Source organism: Onychostruthus taczanowskii, unplaced genomic scaffold, assembly GCF_017590055.1.
Source record: "Onychostruthus taczanowskii isolate IOZ18803 unplaced genomic scaffold, ASM1759005v1 scaffold37, whole genome shotgun sequence".
NCBI lineage: Eukaryota > Metazoa > Chordata > Aves > Passeriformes > Passeridae > Onychostruthus > Onychostruthus taczanowskii.
Genome location: NW_024501126.1, coordinates 1,466,540 through 1,487,599, shown reverse-complemented (window position 1 = coordinate 1,487,599; position 21,060 = coordinate 1,466,540). Strand labels below are relative to the sequence as shown.

General features: G+C 47.9%; 1 protein-coding gene across 2 annotated transcripts in view; it reads right to left on the bottom strand.

Annotated features, from left to right (window-relative positions):
* ERBB4 (erb-b2 receptor tyrosine kinase 4) overlaps positions 1-11,537 on the bottom strand; it is a 575,852-nt gene extending 564,315 nt beyond the window's left edge. The window contains exon 1 of one of the 2 annotated variants that reach the window (XM_041411680.1): positions 11,458-11,537. In XM_041411680.1, coding sequence (XP_041267614.1) covers position 11,458 — 1 coding nt within the window. In that variant the 5' untranslated portion in view covers positions 11,459-11,537. The remainder of the gene's footprint in view (positions 1-11,457) is intronic. The other variant, XM_041411681.1, reaches the window with a different exon arrangement.
* Between the last annotated feature and the right edge of the window lie 9,523 nt (positions 11,538-21,060).

The window sequence follows — 21,060 nt, the reverse complement described above, 5'->3', positions numbered from 1 at the left end:
AGGGCAGGAACCTGCTGATAGAAGACCCCAGCACCCTATGAAAGTAATTTTTTGGGGGTAGGTGTTTTACAAACTTCAAAAATCAAACACCCCAATGAGAAAGCAATAAAGAAAATTATCCACAGATCTAACAGCAAGTGTTACAAACAAAAAAGTGTACAAAAGTACAGCCTACTTTCAACCAGTACTCTTAAAGGCCTTTACATTTTCCCCCTTCTATATAGCACATATTCTTCTTCGCAAGAAAACCTCCAAATTAGTTTAACATTATCACCAATCCAGGAGATGAAAAAATAACCAATTGCAGAGAAGTGGTCTGACTACATCGCACCTCATCATTGTGTAAGCCCTTTTTCCTTCCCTCCCCACCCTCTGTCAAAATACTTGAGCCTTCCAAACCACTGTCTTTTGCCAGCTAAGAGCTTGGCTGACTGCACTCGCAGGCAGGAGGAGGAAGGCAAAGGCTGCACTCTGGGCTGCACAGTTTGCAGTAGCACAGGCGATGCAAACGCAAAACTTTGGTGTCTCACTGCTAGACAGCTTCCTGCTAGTACCAGAGCAACTGCAAGCCAAGGTCAATTCTTTTCTTTAATTCCCTTCTTTCTCACTTTTTGGGGTTTTTTTTCGTTTTTTCCCGTGGCATGGGAAGAGAGCTTAGTTGTTTCTGCATGGATGCAAAGTGAATGAGGCTTCTCATTGTGGTGCTATTTATTACAGGTCGCTGACATAATACAGCTTCCCCCAATGCAAAAGAAAGAAAAAATTGCAGGCAGGAGTTCTTGAGCATTGTCTCACTTGCTTCTTCAAAGGGAATATATGAAGAAGTTTTATTTATTGATATAGTGATCTTACAATGGAGATGCATCTGCTTGTTTTCAGAGGCTTCCAGATGAAAAAGGCAAGTTTCCTTTTTAGTAGGAGGTTTAAAGAATCTGCACACACAATAGAAGAAGAGAAGAACATGTCAGGAAAAGAAACTGCAAGATTAACAAGACACAATGATGAAGAAAGGAAAAATTATACTGAAATCAAGGGTGGGGAGAACAGGGGGAGTGTTGCAGGCTTGCTCCTGCATAAGCCAGATTCACTGTAAGGAGAGAAGCCGGGTAATAAGAATTAAGCTCCACATCCATGGCTGGTGAAAATCTTGCTGCAGCAGAAGACCCATTCCCAAAAGGATGTCTGGTTTAAGAGTTGGTTCTGGCCTCTCATCATCAGCAGTTCCTCCCAATTTAATTCATAGTTTCAGATGAAAAGATTTTATAGATCTCTGTTCTGTCTTGAGATGAGCTTGCCTAGAGCTCCATGCAATAAATTGATGATGAATCAATTTTCCTGCGCTGTGCTTTGTAGTCTGCTTTTTTTTTTTTTTTTCATACAGCTCTGAGAGCTGTGTATAAAATACCTCATTCCTTACTTGTTTTTTAAAGATAGGCTAATGTCTCTAAAGATCAAGAATATCCACAGTCTATTTTCAGACTGCTCACAGTAAGCCAAACTGCCCTAATAAAAGCATCTTTTAATTCACCTGTAATATTTTATTACACGGCCAGATTCAGAGATAAACCAGTCAGTACTGGAGGCTGTGGAAGTTGCAGTGGTGACTCAGGAGGAGGCAGAGTGACCCAAACACCAGTGTAAAAAGGCTTTGCAAGCTCCCTGTGTGAGTGACTTTTACCCCCTCTCCCACCGTGAGGTCAAGCCTGACAACCCACTGACCCCACAGTGTTTGAGTCACACAGCTCCAGTACAAGACTGGGAAGAGAGCAGATCTGGCTGCTCCTGGATAACACGATTTAACCCTTTCATCTGCCTTTTCCCACAGCACTACCTGTGACAAAGCACAGCAGTTGCTATGGAGCAAAGAGAGCTATTAGCTCCTCTGTACTAATGTAATATAATTAGTATTATAATTTCCACAGCGCATTTTGTTATCCCTTCTTATCCCGGAATGCTTTATGGGTTTATACTTTTACTCAGAAGGCTGTCCATCTCATGAAGCTGAACTGACACCATGAACTAGAAATCCATGGCTTTGGAGAGCTCACAAGTCTTCAGGACCACGTTTCCCACAGCAGAAAAGAGAGCAGGTGGACACCAATGGCCACAGAAATTTTTCCAGCAACAACTAAATGCTCTGGGAAGTCCAGCAAGGCCAACCCCACCTTTAACATCAGAGCCAGCAGATCCTGCTCACAAACCCCCCATCCAGCTCCCACCCTCCCCAGAGGCTGACGGGTCCTACACAGAGGAATAAAGAAAATGCAATCACCCACATTGGAATTTGAAAAGACTGCCTGTGCATCCCACAAAGTTGAAGGATTTTCAATTTATCAAAGCTGCCAGGACAGAGCTCAAAGAGCCTCCTGTGCTCTGACACCACTCCCACTCCCGGCTGCCTCTTTCAAACACCCTCTCGGGGCAATCCTCCACCTGTGCTCTTGGCTGCAGGTCAGCTACAAACTCTGCTTTTCTGACACCAAGTCCCTCACCCTCTGTGGGTGTGTAACCCTCATCAAAGCTACTGGGAAGGTGCAAGGAAGAGTTTTGCAACCTCTGTTTTATAATCACGCAAAACATAAAAGATTTCAGTTTTGCATACAGCAACCTGCAATTCTCTGTTCTTTCTCCCCACAACCTCCCACAAACACCAGCCAAAATGAATTAAATGCCATGCAGACATAAACAAAATTAAAATATAATGCTGGTAATTTTGGAGTTTTGGGCTTGAATCCTTCCACAGTTTTTACATCATTCATGCTAATGCAGCGTGGAAAGGAAAAGCAGCTCTTTAGCTTTTGCTCTCTCTTGCAGCTCAATTGTCGAGGCTACCCAATACACTTGCACTCTTATTTGCTCTCCTTTCTACCATATCTCAAGCTGTGAAATTAATATGCACAGAGGACATAAACCTCTAGCTCAGGAATAAAAAGTGACCTTAATATGCTCCTGCTTAATCCTTCTCGGGCTCAGCGTACCATCGCTTTGGGAAGACAAGCCAGCACGAAACCAAGGTGCCACCTCGCCCTTCAGCGAGAGCATCCTGCCCACATGCGCACTGGGGCGCTCCTTGCGGAAAATCCCTCCTCGGGAGGGAGTGGCACAGCACCAGGAGCAGAGGCACCAGGAGCAGCACTCTTGGACCACTAGCAGCTGGGAAGCACTGATCTGATGTGCACATAACCACTCCAGCCTGCTGGTTCTCAGGGAAAAGCTGCAGGATTTGGCTCAAAGAGCCAGCTGAGAAACCGCTTTTGCTCCTCAACCCACCTACACACCAGCAGTGGGCACTTTGCACAGCAGCACCCACGCAGGTGACACTGCTGCCATTGAAGCTGCAAGGAAAAACTCCCTTCAAAGCATTTAAAATAAGAGAGATTTAATTTATAATGCCCTCTTGCACTCCCCACTGCCCGAGGTCAGGCCTGAAGGCTTTGCCTAGCCTGTGGTTTCAGCTGTTCAGAGTTTCAAAACTCTGAGGTCCCAGACAACAGCAACTGAAGGTTTCTGCCCAATTTAATTTTTCAGGCATGAGAAAGTGCCACACTGAGCCCTAAAATGTGCACAGTCAGATGATGCCATGGGTGAAAGCAAGGCTCCCTGCTCTTTGAGAACAACTTGAACCACAGTATTTCCTGCATTCCAGCCTGAAAAGAAGCACAAGCACACATCTTTCTCTAAAGGCTCAAACAAGTACTCCCTCCTCAGAAACAGCACCAAATTTTGATATCAAATCACCACCACCTCTCTCTGAAGTATAAAGCCTACACACATTGAGCCAGTTACACAATTACTCTGGATTTTCAGGAAAAGGAGAATTAATGTTCAAACACATGGAGTGGCAACAGAGAGACCAAAAGCCTTGCCCATGTGAGCACCCAGGGACCGTGCCAGAGGAACAAGTGCTTGCAAAGTGATGACTGTATTTCTACAGATTCCTCAAAGCTGTTGCTTTGAACTCTTTCACTGAAGTGTTTTGACAGCACACCAGATAAAAAAGGAAAATAAGAGTAACTCTGAAGTGTATGTGAAAATACACACACAAAAATATACAAATCAAACTATCTTCTTTTGCCACTGTGAAAGCACCACATTAAATGTCATCCAAACAGTAAATTCCAGAGCAATTTGTTTGTGTGCATTTGTGTTTATTCTTAAATTTAATACATGCATGGGTGTAACACACACATTCCCCTCACAATCTTTTCAACAGTTGTCACAGATCTGGAGCACCACAAAAGCAGAACCCAAGGGTGCTGGATTTACTCAGGAGCTTGTTCCTAACACAGGTGAATCATACCAGTCCCATAAAAGGAAGACACCAATGGAAGGGCAAGGTGTGACAAGCCAGCCATCTCCAGAAAGCCATGTTTTCTACCATGAATATTCCAAGCCCAATCAGCAAAACAGGTTAATTTTGCATGCAAAAGGACAGTTACACATCTAACTGACCATTTGTGCAAGCAATTACACGTGCGAATACCTGACCGCATAATTGCATGGGCCTAATTTTCAAATTGGGTCTTACATTTTCTGTTGAACACAAATGCTCTATTTAATAAATAGATATTGGGTAGTTTTGAAGGCCAGTCATCCAGACCTACTGAACCTAAACCAGATATTGAAAAAAGATGATGAAATGTGTATTTACCCAAAAAAGAGCATCGTGTGACCTTGGCATAATGCAGTACACGGCCACCAAAAAGCCACAAGTTTCTCTGCTGAAACTTCTAGTCCTTTAAATTGCAACTGAGAGCCAAATATCTGTACAAACATGCCAGTTATCGCCATCAGAAGCACTGGAAAGTTTCTTATTGTAATTCTTTCAGTGAAAGACATCTGGGACTTCCTTGCTACTCAGGATGTATTCTAGGGAGGAAAATCAAAGTACAAACACATTAAAAGAAAACTATTCTTAGCAAGCTGGTCAGCAGCTCATGAGTACAGTTTTTTTACACAAATCCTGAAGATAAAGCAAAATCCAGCTTTGAATTATGAGGTGGTGCAGGGTTTTCTGCACATGATCCAAGCAGTTGATGTCCCAGGCCTTTGCATTGCTGACCTCTAGGGAGAGGTTTTTATCTAAATTTAATCATCCTCAACTATTTTCAGCCAATCGTAAGGTGTATTTTTCTTTTATGGAATAATCCTAAATACCATCAATTTTCCTGTGCATGTCAACACCAAGTCTCTATTTTACATGTCAAGCAAAAGCTCTGTAAGATTAGCTGTCAGAGCCTGTAAGTTTTGGCCAAATATCAATTTTCTGTGTGCATGACGCATTAAATTTAAGATGCTTGTTGCTACTGGGGGCAAAGAAATATAGCAATTACCAAGCTATTTCTGACTTACAAATCCATAAGTAATCACACTGCTGGAAACCCAAACTTGGTGGGAAAGAAATTAACTAGAGTGTTAAAGACAAAGACTACCACTGAAGTAGCCACTGCCACCTCACTCAAGAAGCACATCAGCAGGAAGACTTGGTATCAGTCCCTGAGCCACAGACACTTGCAGAGATCCAGGGAAAAGCAACTCCAATTCCCTCAGAGATCCAGGGAAAAGCAACTCCAATTCCCTCAGAGACCCAGAGAAAAGCAACTCCAATTCCCTCAGGCATTTTCATTATGCATTTCATCCCCCACAACTATACCCAAACCACAAAGGATCTGAGGTGGCTTTTGCTCCTCTCTGCCCTTCCCTGATACTTTGGAGCCTGCCACTGATAGTTTTCTTTACGACATCTCCTCCACAAGTCCTGTGTTGTGTGGCACCCAGATACACCCTCCTTAATATCACTAAACCAGGCTTGTGTGATCAAGAAATGATGTTGCTGTAGCACCTCATACTGATGACTCCCAAGGAAAGCTTTATTTTACCCACCAGAATAAGCCTCAGACTGTGCGACCAAATAAACAGGGGGTTTATTCCAGATATTCCTAGACAAACAGGCATGCTGCAGTTCACAGTAGTTCTCAGAGAATTTAATCAACTCCTGGTTTAAGGAACACACGTAAGATGAGCTTTGGTGATCTTCTGCAAGAGTCAGCTGGGACCCCAAGAAACCCTGGCACTTGGGCTCACATCGGCACTACCCAAAGTGAGGAGTAACAATCCAGGTAGCAGTGCATCCCTCCTCCTTGCTGGCATTGCTCCAGTGCTCATCCTTCACCAGCCTGCAGCAGCACTGCCTCATAAAGCACTGCAACACCATCTGTGCCCAAGGGAAACACCAGCATTAAAGCTCAGGACAAACAATGAAAACGTGACACAGGCCCCAAAAGGCAACACAAACAAATCTAAATCTGACAGGGGCTACAAAGACCCAGTCACCAGTAAGCCAAAAAAGATGGACTCCCAAACACCCACGCCAGGAATGTACCAGGAGTTGATGTCATTTTGTCACATCAATGAAAAAACCAGTCAGACTAGATCCAAAACAAACCAAAAGGAAACAAATGTCACAGCAATTCTCACGCAGCCTGGAACAATTTGGACGCTTCTAACACAGGAAAAGCACAAGGTGCAGAGTGCTGGAGCAGAAGGTTTACGCCCACAAGGACAGGATCCATCTGGGCCAGAGAGGACCTACAGAAATCACACACACTCTACAGTCTTTTTTTTGCAAAAAGCCACTATTTGCCATGTTTTGTCTCATTTCCATGGGCCTTCAGCAAGAGTGGGATTATTCAAATTGACAGCAACAGTCTGGCAAGATTGTTTTCCAGTATCAAAGGACACCTACCCAGTAATTGCTGTACCGTAGCATGAGGCATAGCCCACATATTTTAATGCCTTAACCACATGTCGTGGCAGCAATTGGACCAAAGCTATTAAGTCTTAATGAACCCACATTTCCATTGCCAATTTCACCAGCAGTATTTGCAAGACACTGCAAAACCACAATTCAATCAGCCCCTGTATAAAATAGTACAAAGGATTTTAAAAATATGGCTTATGAAAACAACCACTGGAATTTTTCCCCCATTTCTTAAGCTACATGAGTTTTGACTTTTCTCTGCATACAGAGAAGCTAAAGATTTTTTTCTTCTTTTTGTGAAGACTGAGAGTCTCATAATCCAAGATATTGGACTGAAATTGACACAAAGAAATTTGCAGCAAATAACACTCTGTGAGTCTGTTTGCTATTTTTCCTTCAGTTTTTGGAAGATTAGCAATTTCTTCCTATCCCCAATCTCTGGCTACCACAAGAAGCAAAAGCTTCTTAAATAATCTTTTGTTAGCAATTTTATTAAAGGTTCAAGCTGCACACCAAAACCCTTGGACAGCCAGAAACATTCAGCACAGACCTGACTTTGTTTCCTTTCTAAGAAGCTGGACCAAGGCAGGGAAAATGTGAAGCATCACTACAGTTGCTGGCTGCTCCAGAGAGAACCCCCCACCTGTGCTGCAGGCACCACATTACTCACACAGCAGCTGCTTGTTATATCGTGATATAATGAAGTTTCACAGTGGCACGTGAAGCAACACTAGAAACAAACCTAGCCCAGGATTTCAGTGTGTAATGCAGCACGAGGGCGACACAAATGCTGTACAAGTTATCACCACTATTTATAGGCTCTTATAATAATTCCACATTTTTCTAATATGATCTTCCCCACACTGAGTGCAGCCCCAGGTGACACCAGGGCTGCACAGCTGTGTGAGCTGGCAGCAGTTTAAAACATGTTGCAGGAGAGGATCCAAGCACGCATGATTTTAAGAGCAGTTCAAAACTCCAGGAGACAAAGAAATACTCGATGCTGAGAAATCCAGGGAGAAACTCTCACAGTGCTGGCACAGAAGTCCTCCTGCGGCCAAAGGAAGAAAGAAAAGTGGCAATGACTTTATATTTGTTTTAAAAATTTCAGTTTTCTCTGAATGGGCTATTAATTCCCGTGTTCTCATGAGCTAAGCTGGCTCTGGGAGGAACAACTCCCAGCTTCCACCACCAAAGCCCCCAGTGGAATGGGGTCCCCACACGCTGCACAGGGTCTGAGTCAGCTCCTGGAAGAAGCGAAAGAGCAGGGATGGAACCTCAATTCCCCAAACAAAAAGAGCTGCACACCACTCTGTTTGCATATTGGTTTCTCTCGTTCCCAACGTGCTAATTCAGGCAGCAGCCGCTGCGGTACAGAAGGATGGCTTTCAAATCAAACAGCTACATGCATTATTTTTGCCTCCATCCTACACAATTCCATGGCTTTTTCCATACACTCCAATGCCTATGTCCTCTGAGCATTATTAATAGCTACTGAAGAATATTATCTGCCTACCAATCACTTCAGCTTCCTACTTAATGGCAAGTACATTTTTAGAGCATCAAATATATCAACAGGGACAATGGTTGCTAAATTTGAAGTCAACAACAACTGGAAAACGTTAGCTACTTCACTGGTATTTTTACATGCTTGCAGAAATATCTCTTGAAATAAATGAGCCTTTTTTATCCTTTCAAAGAGATAATAAAATAATACTGAATTCTAAATACTGTCACATATCCTCAGCAAACAGCAATTTAAATTTAGATAAATACATTTTTACTGGCAAAGATAATGAGCAAAAATAACTTCAACTTTGCATAGTGGATTGGATGACAAAAAGACCACCTTAAAATGACAGCTGGCTGGCAGGCACAGCGCAGCCGATGAACACTCACCAGAATACGGACAATCTTGGAAAAGGGGTTAAAGCAAAATAATTCTTAGGAACAAATGCTTATGGTTGCATCTGGCTGCGACATTAACCTTAAAAGACTACTAAAATATTCCATTAGCATACTAACCACGGTACATAAACTTTTATGTTTAAAATGTTCAATATTTCAACGTAATTTCAATTAATGGAAATTGAACATTGGGATATGTATCAAGTTAAGTGTAATGGTTTTGCTTCCTGTGCGTGCACCAAAGCAGCTCCAACTTGCCCGTACCAGCTCCTGCCACGGGAGCCATGTCCACAGGAGAAGGTGCTCAGCAGCTCACAGGGCTTCAAATGAGCCAAACACCTCCACAAATCTCTTCCCTGCACATTCAGCTCTGCACACCAAGGTTATTTCAGCATATGCTGAAATGCAAAGTGTGCAAGCACATCTGCAATATCTGCTCAGGGACCTCAGCAAGAGGCAGCAATCGAGAGGCACCTGCCCCATAGGAGAGGCTTTCTTGGGAAAACAAAGGGATGGAAGCACCCTTTGGAGAGTCTCAGTGGAGCAGAAAGAGGCAAACCACAGCTAAAGTCAGGCACAGGTATCAGAGCTTTACCCACAGGTAAGACAGGCATAGGTTTCAGAGCTTTATCCAGTGCATCGTCACCAACCCAGAACACGAGAGTGTCCTGCTCTCACAGCAATGCTACAGCCAAGGCTGTGCCACTGATTCACAGTTTTGGGCTTTTCCAACTTTTCCATAACCCAGTTTTGTTCACAAGGGGGTTTTGCTTTGGTTTTTCTTTCTTACAGCATGCAAGCTTTTTTATTCAACCTCCCTCTGGCACGATCCATTTCCTACATGAATCACAATCGGGAGGGGTGAGAAAAAGAGAGAGGTCAGGTATCACAACTCTATTTAATAGACATTTATTAGGCAGTTTAGTCAAGCAGCTGCAGGCAAAGGGTCACATAATGCCTTGCAGTGCCCCAGTAGCCTCAGCACATGAATTTAAAACCCATCAGCAGCACGTCCCACAGCCCAGCTTCCTCCTCAGTTCCTCTGGGAATACAGCCTAGGAGGGAGACCATAGGGCAGCTCAGACACTGGTACCACAACCAGCACTGCTCTGAGCTTGGTGTGGTCCCCAGTAGGATTTTGGAAGATTTCTGCAAGCTCTGTATTTCTGTAAGCTCAACAGCAGCTGGTGATGAGACACAGGAGCATGTCACCATGTGACAAGAGCCCACGTTGCACTGCTGACTTATTAGGAGATTAAGAAAGATCAAGCTATAAATGCCCATTCAGTTATTGTACATGTAGCTGCACAGACATTGGGAGAGAAAGGAGCTGAACATAGCATGAGTATAATCTTAGAAGTCACTAAAAAGGACTTTACAGGAACGCTTATACAATGACTGATCATTTTTTTATAGCTCAAAAAGAACTGTATCTGCTAAAAGTCTGAGGCTTACTTTGCCTTTTATTTACTTGATTTTCCTACCTCCTCCTTTGTCAGAAACTAGAGTTTACAGGCTTCAGGCATGGAAACAAAAAGCAGTTACCACGAGAAAAGAAAAATATTTTTTATACTCTTTGCAGTATGAATTCCTATTCCTCATATATATTTATATTCTTGGTATTCATCACAAGCTTATGGTGTGACCAGTACGTGCTCCTGCAGTTTGAATTATTGACTTTGCTGCCCAAACATCAGCCAACATCAGACCCTCACGAATCACTGATGCACGAGCAAATATTCATCTGCCCTGGACTTTGCACACCCTTTACACAAAGTGGGAAGAAGGACAAGTTTCCCTGGCAGGCTGGGGAAAAAAAAGAAAATCAGGAGATATATATAGCAGCAGCTGTTCAAAGACTTCAGGAGGCTTGGCATGTGCCCATATGCCCAGCAGAGGTAGCGGACAGTAGAAATGAGACCATTTATCACGTGGACACACAGCTCATCACAAGGGAACTGCCACCGAGCACGGCTTAAACTGCTCCTCCAAAACAAGAAGTCGCTAAACAAACATTAACTAAAGTTGCTGAAATGATGAATCTCTGGCAGATTGCGTACTCCCATGGGATAATTCGGCTTTGGCTACGTGGGCACACATAAAATCCACCAGCAGCCTGCACTTGTTTGCAAAAGCAAACCCTTGAAGTCAGTGAAAATCAGAGCCTGTTGCACACCCCGAGGACTTGTCAGCACACAAGTGATTCACGGGAAACAGCCCAGCTGCACTCACCTCATCCTGCCTTCATTCCTGCCACAGTAAAAAGCAAATCCCAGGAACAAACCCCCTCTCCTTTCCCAGCAAAATTGCCTCGGTGCATTGAGAGCGTGTAGAGCGCACAAGGGCAGACCTGGCTTAGCTGTTTCCACGGAGCTGCCACCACTTGCCCGTGGTTTTAACAGCATAAATGCCTGGCTGCACAGCACTAACCCCCAATCTGCACAGGCAGGACACAAAGATCAGAAGCTTCCAGGGACCCATCCTATTGCCCCACACCAACACCACGTACTGGCCCACCCTTACTGTCCCTAAGGAAATCAGGAGGGAGTTGTTGTCACGCAAAAACACAAAAAAGAAATTAAACCTATGGGCTACATCATCTTTTTGAGCAATCACATGTACTGCAGAAGGACCCTCTGATCTGAGCCCATGCTGCTGAGTGACCATCTATCTTCTATTTTCCTTCCTAGGTTATCACAACAATTCCTACGCTATTAGGACCAAGCACTTTATTCCCAGTTTGAACTCATTCACCTTCAGCACCAGTCATCGGTCTGGTACTGACTTACTGTTTAGCTTAACGAGTCATCCACGGTAAGTCACCTGAGCTCCTCTGGTTGCTCATAACAAGCACTTCGGTGTTTGGGTCACTCACCCAGTGTGCTCTTACACCTCCCCTGTCACACATGCAGGGGCACAAGAGGTGGGGACAGGACTCCAGGGATGGCTGGTTCCCATTAGCCACCTGGAAAGCTGCTCCTCGGCCTGGGAAAGGGATACGTAGGAGAGCTGAGCAGGAGGACCAGAGCCTGGGAAATCACAGCCCCAGCTCCGGGCGGTTTGTCCTCATGCTGGGAGCTCCTGGGGGCTGCTGCCATCTAGAGATGCTCACAGAGCCAGGCTGCGGGCTGGCCGCTCTGCAAGCCCCACCACCACCGCCCAGGAAATGCTCAGCTCCCACCCCAGCAGCTGCCCGGCTCTGACCAGTGACCCACAGAAAGGCGTTTCTCCAAAAAGCCTTTGGAAGATGTGCACGCTCTGGATCACAGGCTGTGCCTCCAGACACAGCGCGAGTCAATGTGCTGCGGTTTGCTGAAATTTAATTGAAAAACAAAACAACAGGAAAAACCCAACCAAACTAAAACCCCCTGAAAACTGGAATAAAACATTAATTCTATTAAGGTGTGTGGCTAATGCCCTGCTAGAAAACTGAGGGCACACACATTTCAGAAGAACTCAGCATTACAGCCAGGAGTGCAATGCAGCACTTGGGGCTCAGCCAGGAGCGCCCACAGGGCGCTGGGCCCTTTGCTGCCATGGACCAAACGTGCCTTTCTCTGCTTCCCATCCCACTTCACCACCGTGCAGGCTCAGCAGAAAGGCTTCCCCCTTCATGAGCTGCTACTGCCAAGTCTCATTTGCTTTACTCATAAGGCGTGTATTTCAGGTCCTTATTATTACTGTTTTCATGTTAATTACAAGCACAGCTCCTAGTGCCAAATTCCATACACATAAACATCAATTACCATCTCCTTTTTTTTAAAAGCAAAGTCACAACTCAGTCACTGGGGCACGCAGCAGTGCCGGTCTCAGCAGGGCAGGTGCAGGCACAGAGCCTGCGTGGTGCAACCCCGTGCTGGAGCTGCCCCAGGATCCCTGGGGATGCCCCAAGAGCAGCACCAGAACCAGGCTCCTCTGCCCTGCAGCAGCGCTGGCTCACAGTGCTCTCGGGGGACACGCAGGGACAGCAGCAGGCTGCCCTGGCTACCATGCAGAGATGTCCCCTCAGACACCTGAAGGGCTGTGTGGCACGGGAGGGACACCCAGGAGGGTGCTGAGCCCACGACAGCGCCCACTCCCTTTTGGTGACAAAGCCCAGACAGAGCGACCCCCGTGCAGGGGCCAGGCGCTCTGTGGCAGTGACAGGCTGAAAGTCCCAGTCAATATTTATCGTGCCTTTGCAAAGGCACTCAGAGCTCAGCCTAATTTTAACCATCAAATAGACATCGTGGCGGAATGGACGGGAGAGGTGCCAAGGAGAGCTGTAGCAAAGGAGAGGAGCTGCATCTCTCTGAAGGCGTGTGGCATGTCCCATCCGACACGGCCCAGAGAGGAGTAAAGGCATGAAATTAAAGACTGCCCATACATCAGCCTGAACACGCTTCTCACTGGGAAATAAAAAAAAGAAAAAAAAAAGAAAAAAGGAAATAAAAAAATTAAACTGAAAAAATATTTGAAGTATGATTATTCTCAGTACAGCTGAATACTTCAAACAGGACTAAGTTAATTTGGCTGTAATTATTTAACAACTCACCAACCCCACATATCAGAAAATGGAGTTAATTTATCAGCTATTTTCAAGCAGAACAAAGACTCGCCAGCTTCCAGGTAACAGCCCAAGCTGTTTGGCTCACGTGACCCCGCCTGAGCTGTGCACTGCAAACATTATATGCCCAAGCACGGAGACAGAAGAAATCAGAAAACCCCAACGTGTTTACATATTTACACACAGGATAATGAAATCAGAAGTTTGGCCAACAGCTTGCTTGCACGAGCAACGGCATCACCATCTCTCTCGATGCACCGAAAATGAGGGTGGCAGCCAGAGCCCCATCCTATAGCCCCCAAAAGAGCCAAAATTCTGGCGGGTCCTAAATACTTGCAAATCATGGTTCCCTGTCCAGCCTGCCCTGCTATTCCAGCAAGCACCAAGTAGCAAGGCTCAATCATTTCTAGCTGCCCATAGCAGTGCCTAAACCCCTCCAAATAGGAAATGTCACTCCAACCCTTCTATTTTAATAAACGGATTTTCTGTTTTGCACAGTGCAGGGCACAGAGGCTTTTCAGCAGCACAGATCCAGGAGGTTTCCCCAGAGACGACAGGAAGGCAGGCAAGCAACCCTGGACCGATGCTTTTTATTTTCACTGGGGTATAAATCCAGCAATGGAGAGTCTTTGTGATCGTCCACGCCAACAGCCCGGTCCGAGCGGTGGGAAGGATTGCTGGAGAGCACGGGAGCATCCCAGTGGGGACGGCCGCTGCCCAAAACCGGGGCAGGCTACGGGAAAAGTGCGAGACAGAAAAGTATCAAGTGAGGCGAACAGTCAGGCTGCGTGTAAACAGGGAGGCAGGCAAAAAGATACAGAGAAGCAGCGCCTGTGAAACGAGGAGTGCCATTCTTCTTCAGCGGGGATTTACCGATTCAAACCGCAGGAAGAGAATATACAAAAAAAAAAAGCAGCAGCCCAGCATTTCACCCCTCCCGATTTCGAGGGTTAGGAAACAATCACACAGCGAAAAAGTAAACGGCGTCCCAAGATCAAAAACCGCCTTCAAAGCCCAACCAGGCAGGCAAAGCCAGGACACGCTCCTTTCGCTTCTCACCAAACGTATCCTTCCTTCTCTCTGTTACATAAAGCCCCAAAATATAAACTAAATTGTGAGAACGAGGAGCTGTTGCACCAATACCGCCCAAACAGCATAAATTTTGCATCACCGGGGAGGGAAGGGGAAGGGAAAAAAAAAAAAAAAAAAGAAAGCGAAGTTACAAAGACTGAAGGAATTTCCTTTTAATGTTTTATTCACAGCAAAGGGGCGATGCAGCGGGGGGCGATCCCCGTGCCCTCCCCGGGCGACTGAGCCGGCACAGCTCGTACTACGGCGGCAAGAAAGCGCTGCTGGGATGCCAAGAGGAAAACAAAATTCAAGCCAACGCTGCAAGTTTCCCTCCAGAAAGTTAAAAAATCCCGGCCAGACCCTGCCGGAGGAAAAAGCGCCTTTTCCAGCGTTAACTTCCACGCCGCCCGCTCGCCCTCTCCCGTGCGCGGACCCCCGGCCCGGCGCTGAGGCGGCGGGGCCGGGACGCGCGGCGCACACGAACGCACAGGTGTACGGGGCACGGCCGCCGCCGCGCCAAGTTCGGGAGCGCAGCCCCGCCGGGACGGCAGCGGCACCTGCGGGGACACGTACGGAGCCCGCCCGGGGCTGCGGCGGCAAGGGCGGCCCCGGGGCCGGGCGGGGACAGCGAGCGGGGGACACGGAGCGCTGCTGCGCGGGCGATCCGCGACCGCCGGCTCCACTCCGCTTCCCGCGGGGGGTTGTCGCCCTCTGGCCGCCGCCGCTCCGCGGGACCCGCACGAACTCCCGCACCCCGCGCCGGGCACCGGGACGCGGAGAAGTTGTCGGGAAGGCGCCGCTCCGGCCGCTCACCCACCTGCCTGCGCCGCCGCGGCGGCGGGGGGGGGGGGGGGAGCCGCTGCCGCCTTTTCGCCCCGCCCCGCCCCGCCTGAGGGGCAGGTGCGCGCCCCGGGCCCTGCGTGAGGGGCGGCCGCGGCAGCACCGGCGGGACCCGGACCGGGACCGGGACCCGGACCCGGACCCCGACCCCGAGGGAGCTCTGCCGTGAGGTGGCACGGGGAGAGACGCTGCTCCGGGCTGCACAGGGACACCTCCCGACACAGCCCCCCCCCAAAATGCGCCGCTGAGCCCGGCCCAGCGGCGGCCGCAGCTGGAGTGTGGAGAGCATCCTGGGCAGCGTGAAGCGCGCCCGGCTCCTCTCCGCTGTGGGAGCCCGCCACACACCTGATCCGGACAAGGACGTGGCGTGTCACCCTCCTGCCTGGGTTCTGCCCCAAAACACCCGCTCCCGTGAATGCTCATAGCCCCTCATGCAGTGATGAGCATCCCGCCTGCACGCTCAGCACCAAGGAGAGTGTAGCGATTCCCAGCGCTCAGCCGAAGCTTCAGCGTGGAAGGGCTGGAAAGGAGGGAGGGAGAGAGGTTTTAAGGGCAATAGGGCAGGTTGGCGGCACCTTGGAGATCGCTCTTCAGTGTGGTAGTGGGTGGACTTGGCACTGAAGCAGCCGATGAGAGCCACGTTTTCCAGCCTGCCTGCAGCTCTGCGGGGCACAGAGCTGTAATGGCATCTCCCACCAATGCACCCCCCAGCTGATGTCCCCTGCCAGCTGGTGGCACCTCCTAGATGCTCTCAGGTGGGGACAGCTGCAGTGCCAGGGTCCTGCAAGCATCAGCCCAGCATCCCCCTCACTGCCACCCACCCCAGCACAAGGGTGAAATGCCGACAGGCGTTGTCCCTAACAGATCCAGGGGACCGGCATCTCATCAAGACTTGTCGTGGAATGACAGAGACTGAAAAATCTCAACATCTCATCAGAGCTGGGAGAAAGCAGCTGCCATTTATCAGTCTTGATGAGTTGATTGGCAACCTCAGTCGTAACTGAGCTCTGCAAGTGCACAAGAGAACAACACCTTCAATCCTTTGCTTCATGTCCCCAAAATGTGTGCCCTAGGTTTTGAAGCCTGCTCACCCCAATCAAGCCCTTCTGGATCTCACCAACGTGAAGGAACTCTCCTTATGCCTTTCCAGCTGGTCGGTGCACTACTTCTTGGAGTGACTTCCCAGTGATGCTAACAGCTTTCTCTGGCACCCCCCAAGCAGATTAAGTGGAAGACCACAGCAGCAAGTGCCTTCCCTCCAACCAGCTCCAGGGGAATGGTTTTCCCACAGGAATTAACCTCATAGGAATAACCTCAGTCCCTGCAGCCAAAGTACCTCATTTCCAGGAAAGCCTATGGCTTGCATGCCTTTAAAAAAAAAATTTAAAAAAATCCCCAAATCAAGATAGCATTTCGAGTTGGATTATGGCTCTTTCACCAAAGAGCTGGAAGTTCAGCTGGAATGAATTAGCCAGGCTTTGCAGAAGGGAGGCTGTAAAGAAGGAGGTGCTGTTTGCCCTCGGTGCTGCCTCCCACTGCCTGCACCAGCAGTGGCAAAGGGGCAGTGGAACTGGCAGGCAGAGGCAGGTGGAAGGAAAGGCAGCTGCGAAGCAGAGCCCTGACATGCAGAGCATTCAGCCTCTTCCTTAGGGTTTTCCCTAAGAACACCACCTGGATGAGGCCAGCAGGAGAGGCTGGGAGCCAGCTCATGCCCTTGCTGAGCAGATTAGCAGCAGTGCTGATCATCCCTGCTTGCCACCCCCGGCAAAGAAGCGTGATCCCTGCCTGGCGCAGAAATGGATCCAACGGGAGGCTGTGAGGCGAAACTCGCTCAAATATTGAACTAGAAAAATTTTGCTCGATCTGCCTCTCAGTAAACAGTGACTAATTGCTCTGGCTGGAGCTGCTGTACCTTCTAGATTGGAAGGTGCAGATGGAGCAACGATAGTGAAGGCTCCTTACCTGACGCCGGCTGTACATTAATCACAAATGTTTGCTATGCAAATTTTGTCATACAAAGCAATTACTGCTGTTCCCATACTGACCTCATGTTTATTTATTACATGAGCTCTTTATTTGAACCTTGTCTGGTCTCTCTTCCCATATAAGCGTATTAGTATGTGGCTTCCAAAGGCACCCAGCTGAGAAATTGTAGATTTATTTGTGGCGTGGAGGGACGGTACACGACACGCTGACTGCAATGCAGAGCTGAGAGGCTCAGCTCTTACACCAGTGGCTCTTCATGCAAAATATTCTCACTCCGAGGTCTCTTGCTGGATTGAAGGACACTTTCTAACAGCACGGGGCAGCGACTCCGGCTTTGCTCTGACGCTGCAGTATTAACCGATGGTTAATGGAGACTGTCAGCCCGAGGAGCCACGCAATAAAACTCTGCTTGGGCTTCTTTAGGGCCCGCTCAGTAAAAGTAAAATTTTACACAGTGCTCCGTCCTTGGCTTTGTCACCTTTGCCTACCTCCAGAACGATGAGTTGCAAATAGATTTAACTGTGCCACCAAGGAAGTTGCGAGTGCGTTTTTGAATGTGGTGGTGTTCGGGTAGCTGGAGTGATGGGTATCTTTAAGCACCAAATATTCTCTTGCCAGAGGAGTTTTCTCCATGTGATTTAATGCTGGGCAACACTGGCATCCGGTGGGCAGAGGGTTTCCTCCTTAACAGCTTGTGGCAGCTCACTCCCTTGATTTTGTCCTGTGGCTTCTCAAGACGATCATTAAATGCAATTTCTACATTAATCTGGGTCCTGTTTTCCCCCTTCCTTCAGTTCACCTGCACAGCAGGCAGAGCAATGTATTGCCATTTTAGTGCTTTGTTTTAAACACGCTCTGCTATACCGTCTGGGGTCTTCTGGAGTCAGCTGCCCCTCCACTCCAATCAGTTTTGTTGTGCAGGGACTTTGCCTGCCTTACACTACAGGCAAGTCTCTGCTTCTCCCTTGAGGGGCACAGCAAGGGTCTCCATGGTTCTTGCTTCAAACCAAACCCTCCTGTGTGAGCTCTGTGGGCCCCTTCCTTGTCCACAAACATTATTGGTGCTCTTTTACTGGGGGAAACTGTAGAAAAGCCCCCAGAGCCTGAATGAAATCAAATCTTTCTGCACCCCACAGCCCTCCCTGCTTCTCTCGCTGCTCTTTCTTCTGCTCTCACCTCTGCTTTCAGCTCTTCCCAATGTAGCATCATTTTCTGATGCAATTAACAGTTCTTATCGCTTCCAAATCATTAATAAAGCCAGTAATTAACAGCAGGCCTGACAATGAACTGAGCAATGCCACACTGTGTACTTTTGCCCCTCTCCAGCATCACCCCTTCCTTAGGATTTTGGCTGGCTTTCCATCCATTCTACAACTTGCATGCCCCAGTCAATTTGAAATATTCCTCTCCCCCCGCCCCCCCCAGTATTTCTCTTCTATGGTGCAGCTTTATCTTTTGCTAATTGTTCATGAAATGACTTTCCTTTTTTTTTTTTTTCCTCTAAAGCAATATTTTTCTTGAGAAGTTAAATTTAAAAGGGGCCATAAATGACTAACAGTAATTAATAAAAATGAAGAAATAATTGGGCAATGTCTTTAAACGTATATGCCTGGAGTCAACCTCTTAAATCCCTGTTTCTGTTAGATGAGCTTGGGGTTTTTATTCTCCCCTGAAGGAGCAGCAGTGCCCAAGACTGTCAGGGAATACTCCAAGTGATGGAATAACTCTCCAACAACCCCAGGAGGCTGAGGGCTGGGAGAATGTGGTGGACCATGCCAGCAGCACGTAGCTTGCTGCTGCCCTCCTCCCTTGCTGACAGGGGGCCTGGCTGTGCCAGGGCAAGAGGGGCTTTGGGGACCTGGTGGACAACGTGATCCTCTTGAAAAACACCGCCTTTAACCCGTGGAGAGCCCTGCCACTTCCCCTAGACTGTTAGAAAGGGATTAGACATTTAAGGGCAAGACAGTTACATTAAAAAAAAAAAAGCAGCAATAAAAGGCTTTTGTGGTTCAGAGCATAAATCAGCCTTTTACTGCTTCCCTTTGCAGGGAGCACAGCCGCAAGTGCCTAACTCAGGGATTTTTATATCTGCTTGTGAAATATCTGGGGGACAGCAGTGCCAGGGAGCAGGCACGGGACCCTGTGCCTGAGTCAGCACTGCCCGGCCAAGGATGCTGCAGCATCCTGGTGGCTTTGGGAGGCAGGCTGGGTGTGATGGTATGGAGTCAGGGAGAAGATCCTATCATGTAGAGCGGGACTTGGAAGTGCACAGAGATGATTTTGAGGGCCACTTCACCCCTGCTCCCCTCTCCTGATGGTAATTAACTGCTGGTGGTTTTCCTTTGCCAATGTAGGCTAGCAGAAACTCAGATCCACCTCCCCAGCTCATTAACAGGTCATGTTTTACAAAGTAGCACAGCCACCCTAACCAAATGTGTGCTGGCTAATTGCCTTTGGTGTGAAATTAGGTTTGTGGTTTCTGTGGGATCAAGTGTGGCTTCCTCCTCTCCTCCCCACCTCTTTGGTTGTGTTCCCAGTCGCTGATGAGCATTTGAGCTGCAGAAAATACTGCACTTTGCAGCCAGAAACACACACATTCCAAACCCCTGGCTTTGCTTATGCCCAGGATGGTGCAAAGGCAGGAGGGTTGGACCAGCTGCGATGTAGCAGAGCAGAAAATGCCACATGGGGCTGAACCTCGGCAGGCAGTTTGGGAGCTGTCAGGCAGGGTAGGTTTGAATGCCCTACATGTAGGGCATTAGGTCAACACCTCACCTCGTTTCCACTGCTCCTTGCAACGTCCAGCGGGACACAGCTGGCCAAGCTGGGACATGGATAACCAGCTCCAGGCCCTCCCACTCGCTGGACCAGAGAAGGATGTACAGCACAGTAGTAAATTGTTTAGCTGAAAGCATGGGAGAACTTGTGCCTTGCACTGCAGCATCTTATGTCATTTAACAAAGCAAGCGTGTGTCAGCTGTGGTGACAGAGATGCTCCTTGTCAGCCGTGCTGAACGAGAAGCCCTGGTCCATTAGGCAACACGTGCCAGAGTGCACAAAGCTGGAAGCAGGCATCTCTTCACAGAGTGGGCAGCCCTGAAACAAATACAAACACTTGGTGTGAGACAAATATTCACTTGGGTATCCTCTTGCCTGCCAGCACAGCCTCACATGTGACAAGCAGCCAAAAGCCCATGCTAGAAGAAAGCTTGTGCAAGAAAAAGATGACTTCTCACCTTCAGACAGCTGAGACCCTTGGAAATACTTGCTCGCCCACCTCAAACTGATGTCAAGACAATTATGGGGGTTTCTTTATAGGTGCAAGCTTTTCAATTCACACTTGGAGAAGCAGAACAGTAAGTACAGGCTCCATATGTGCACAGCCAGGTGAGCAGCTCTTTGGAAGTCCATGGCCTTTGCAGACACCTGTGGTGAACATCTGTGGGGAGAAGGAGTGGCGTCGAGGTGTCCCCACATCCTCCAGCTCCTGCAGAGATACCCTGCTGCGTGGCCGAGATCCCCAGCTCCACGTTTCGAGAAGTGGGACCTACAATGGGAGCAGTGTGGAGCTCAGCTGTGTTTGCAGGACTTCAGAGATGATATCATAACCCCAGAGGCGGAGCAGAGCGGAGCTCCAGGCAGGCAGAGAGATGTGAGCTCAGCCATTCACCGGGGACACTTAATCCAGCGTCAACACTGCGCCCATTGTGGGGTGGTGCAATGCACTACTTTGTATTTTTTTTGTGTGTGGGGTTTTTTTTGTTTTTTTTTTCCAGAATTATTGTCTGAGGAGTAACAAAAGTTTCCCTGAAGCACAAAGAAGAGTACTCTGGGAACCTGAAAGAAGCCACCCAATTAGATAATAGAAAAATATCTTATAAAGACAAAATTGCAGCAGCAGCCAATACAAGACAGGGTTCGTAATTGTATTTTCTGTAACTAAAAGCTG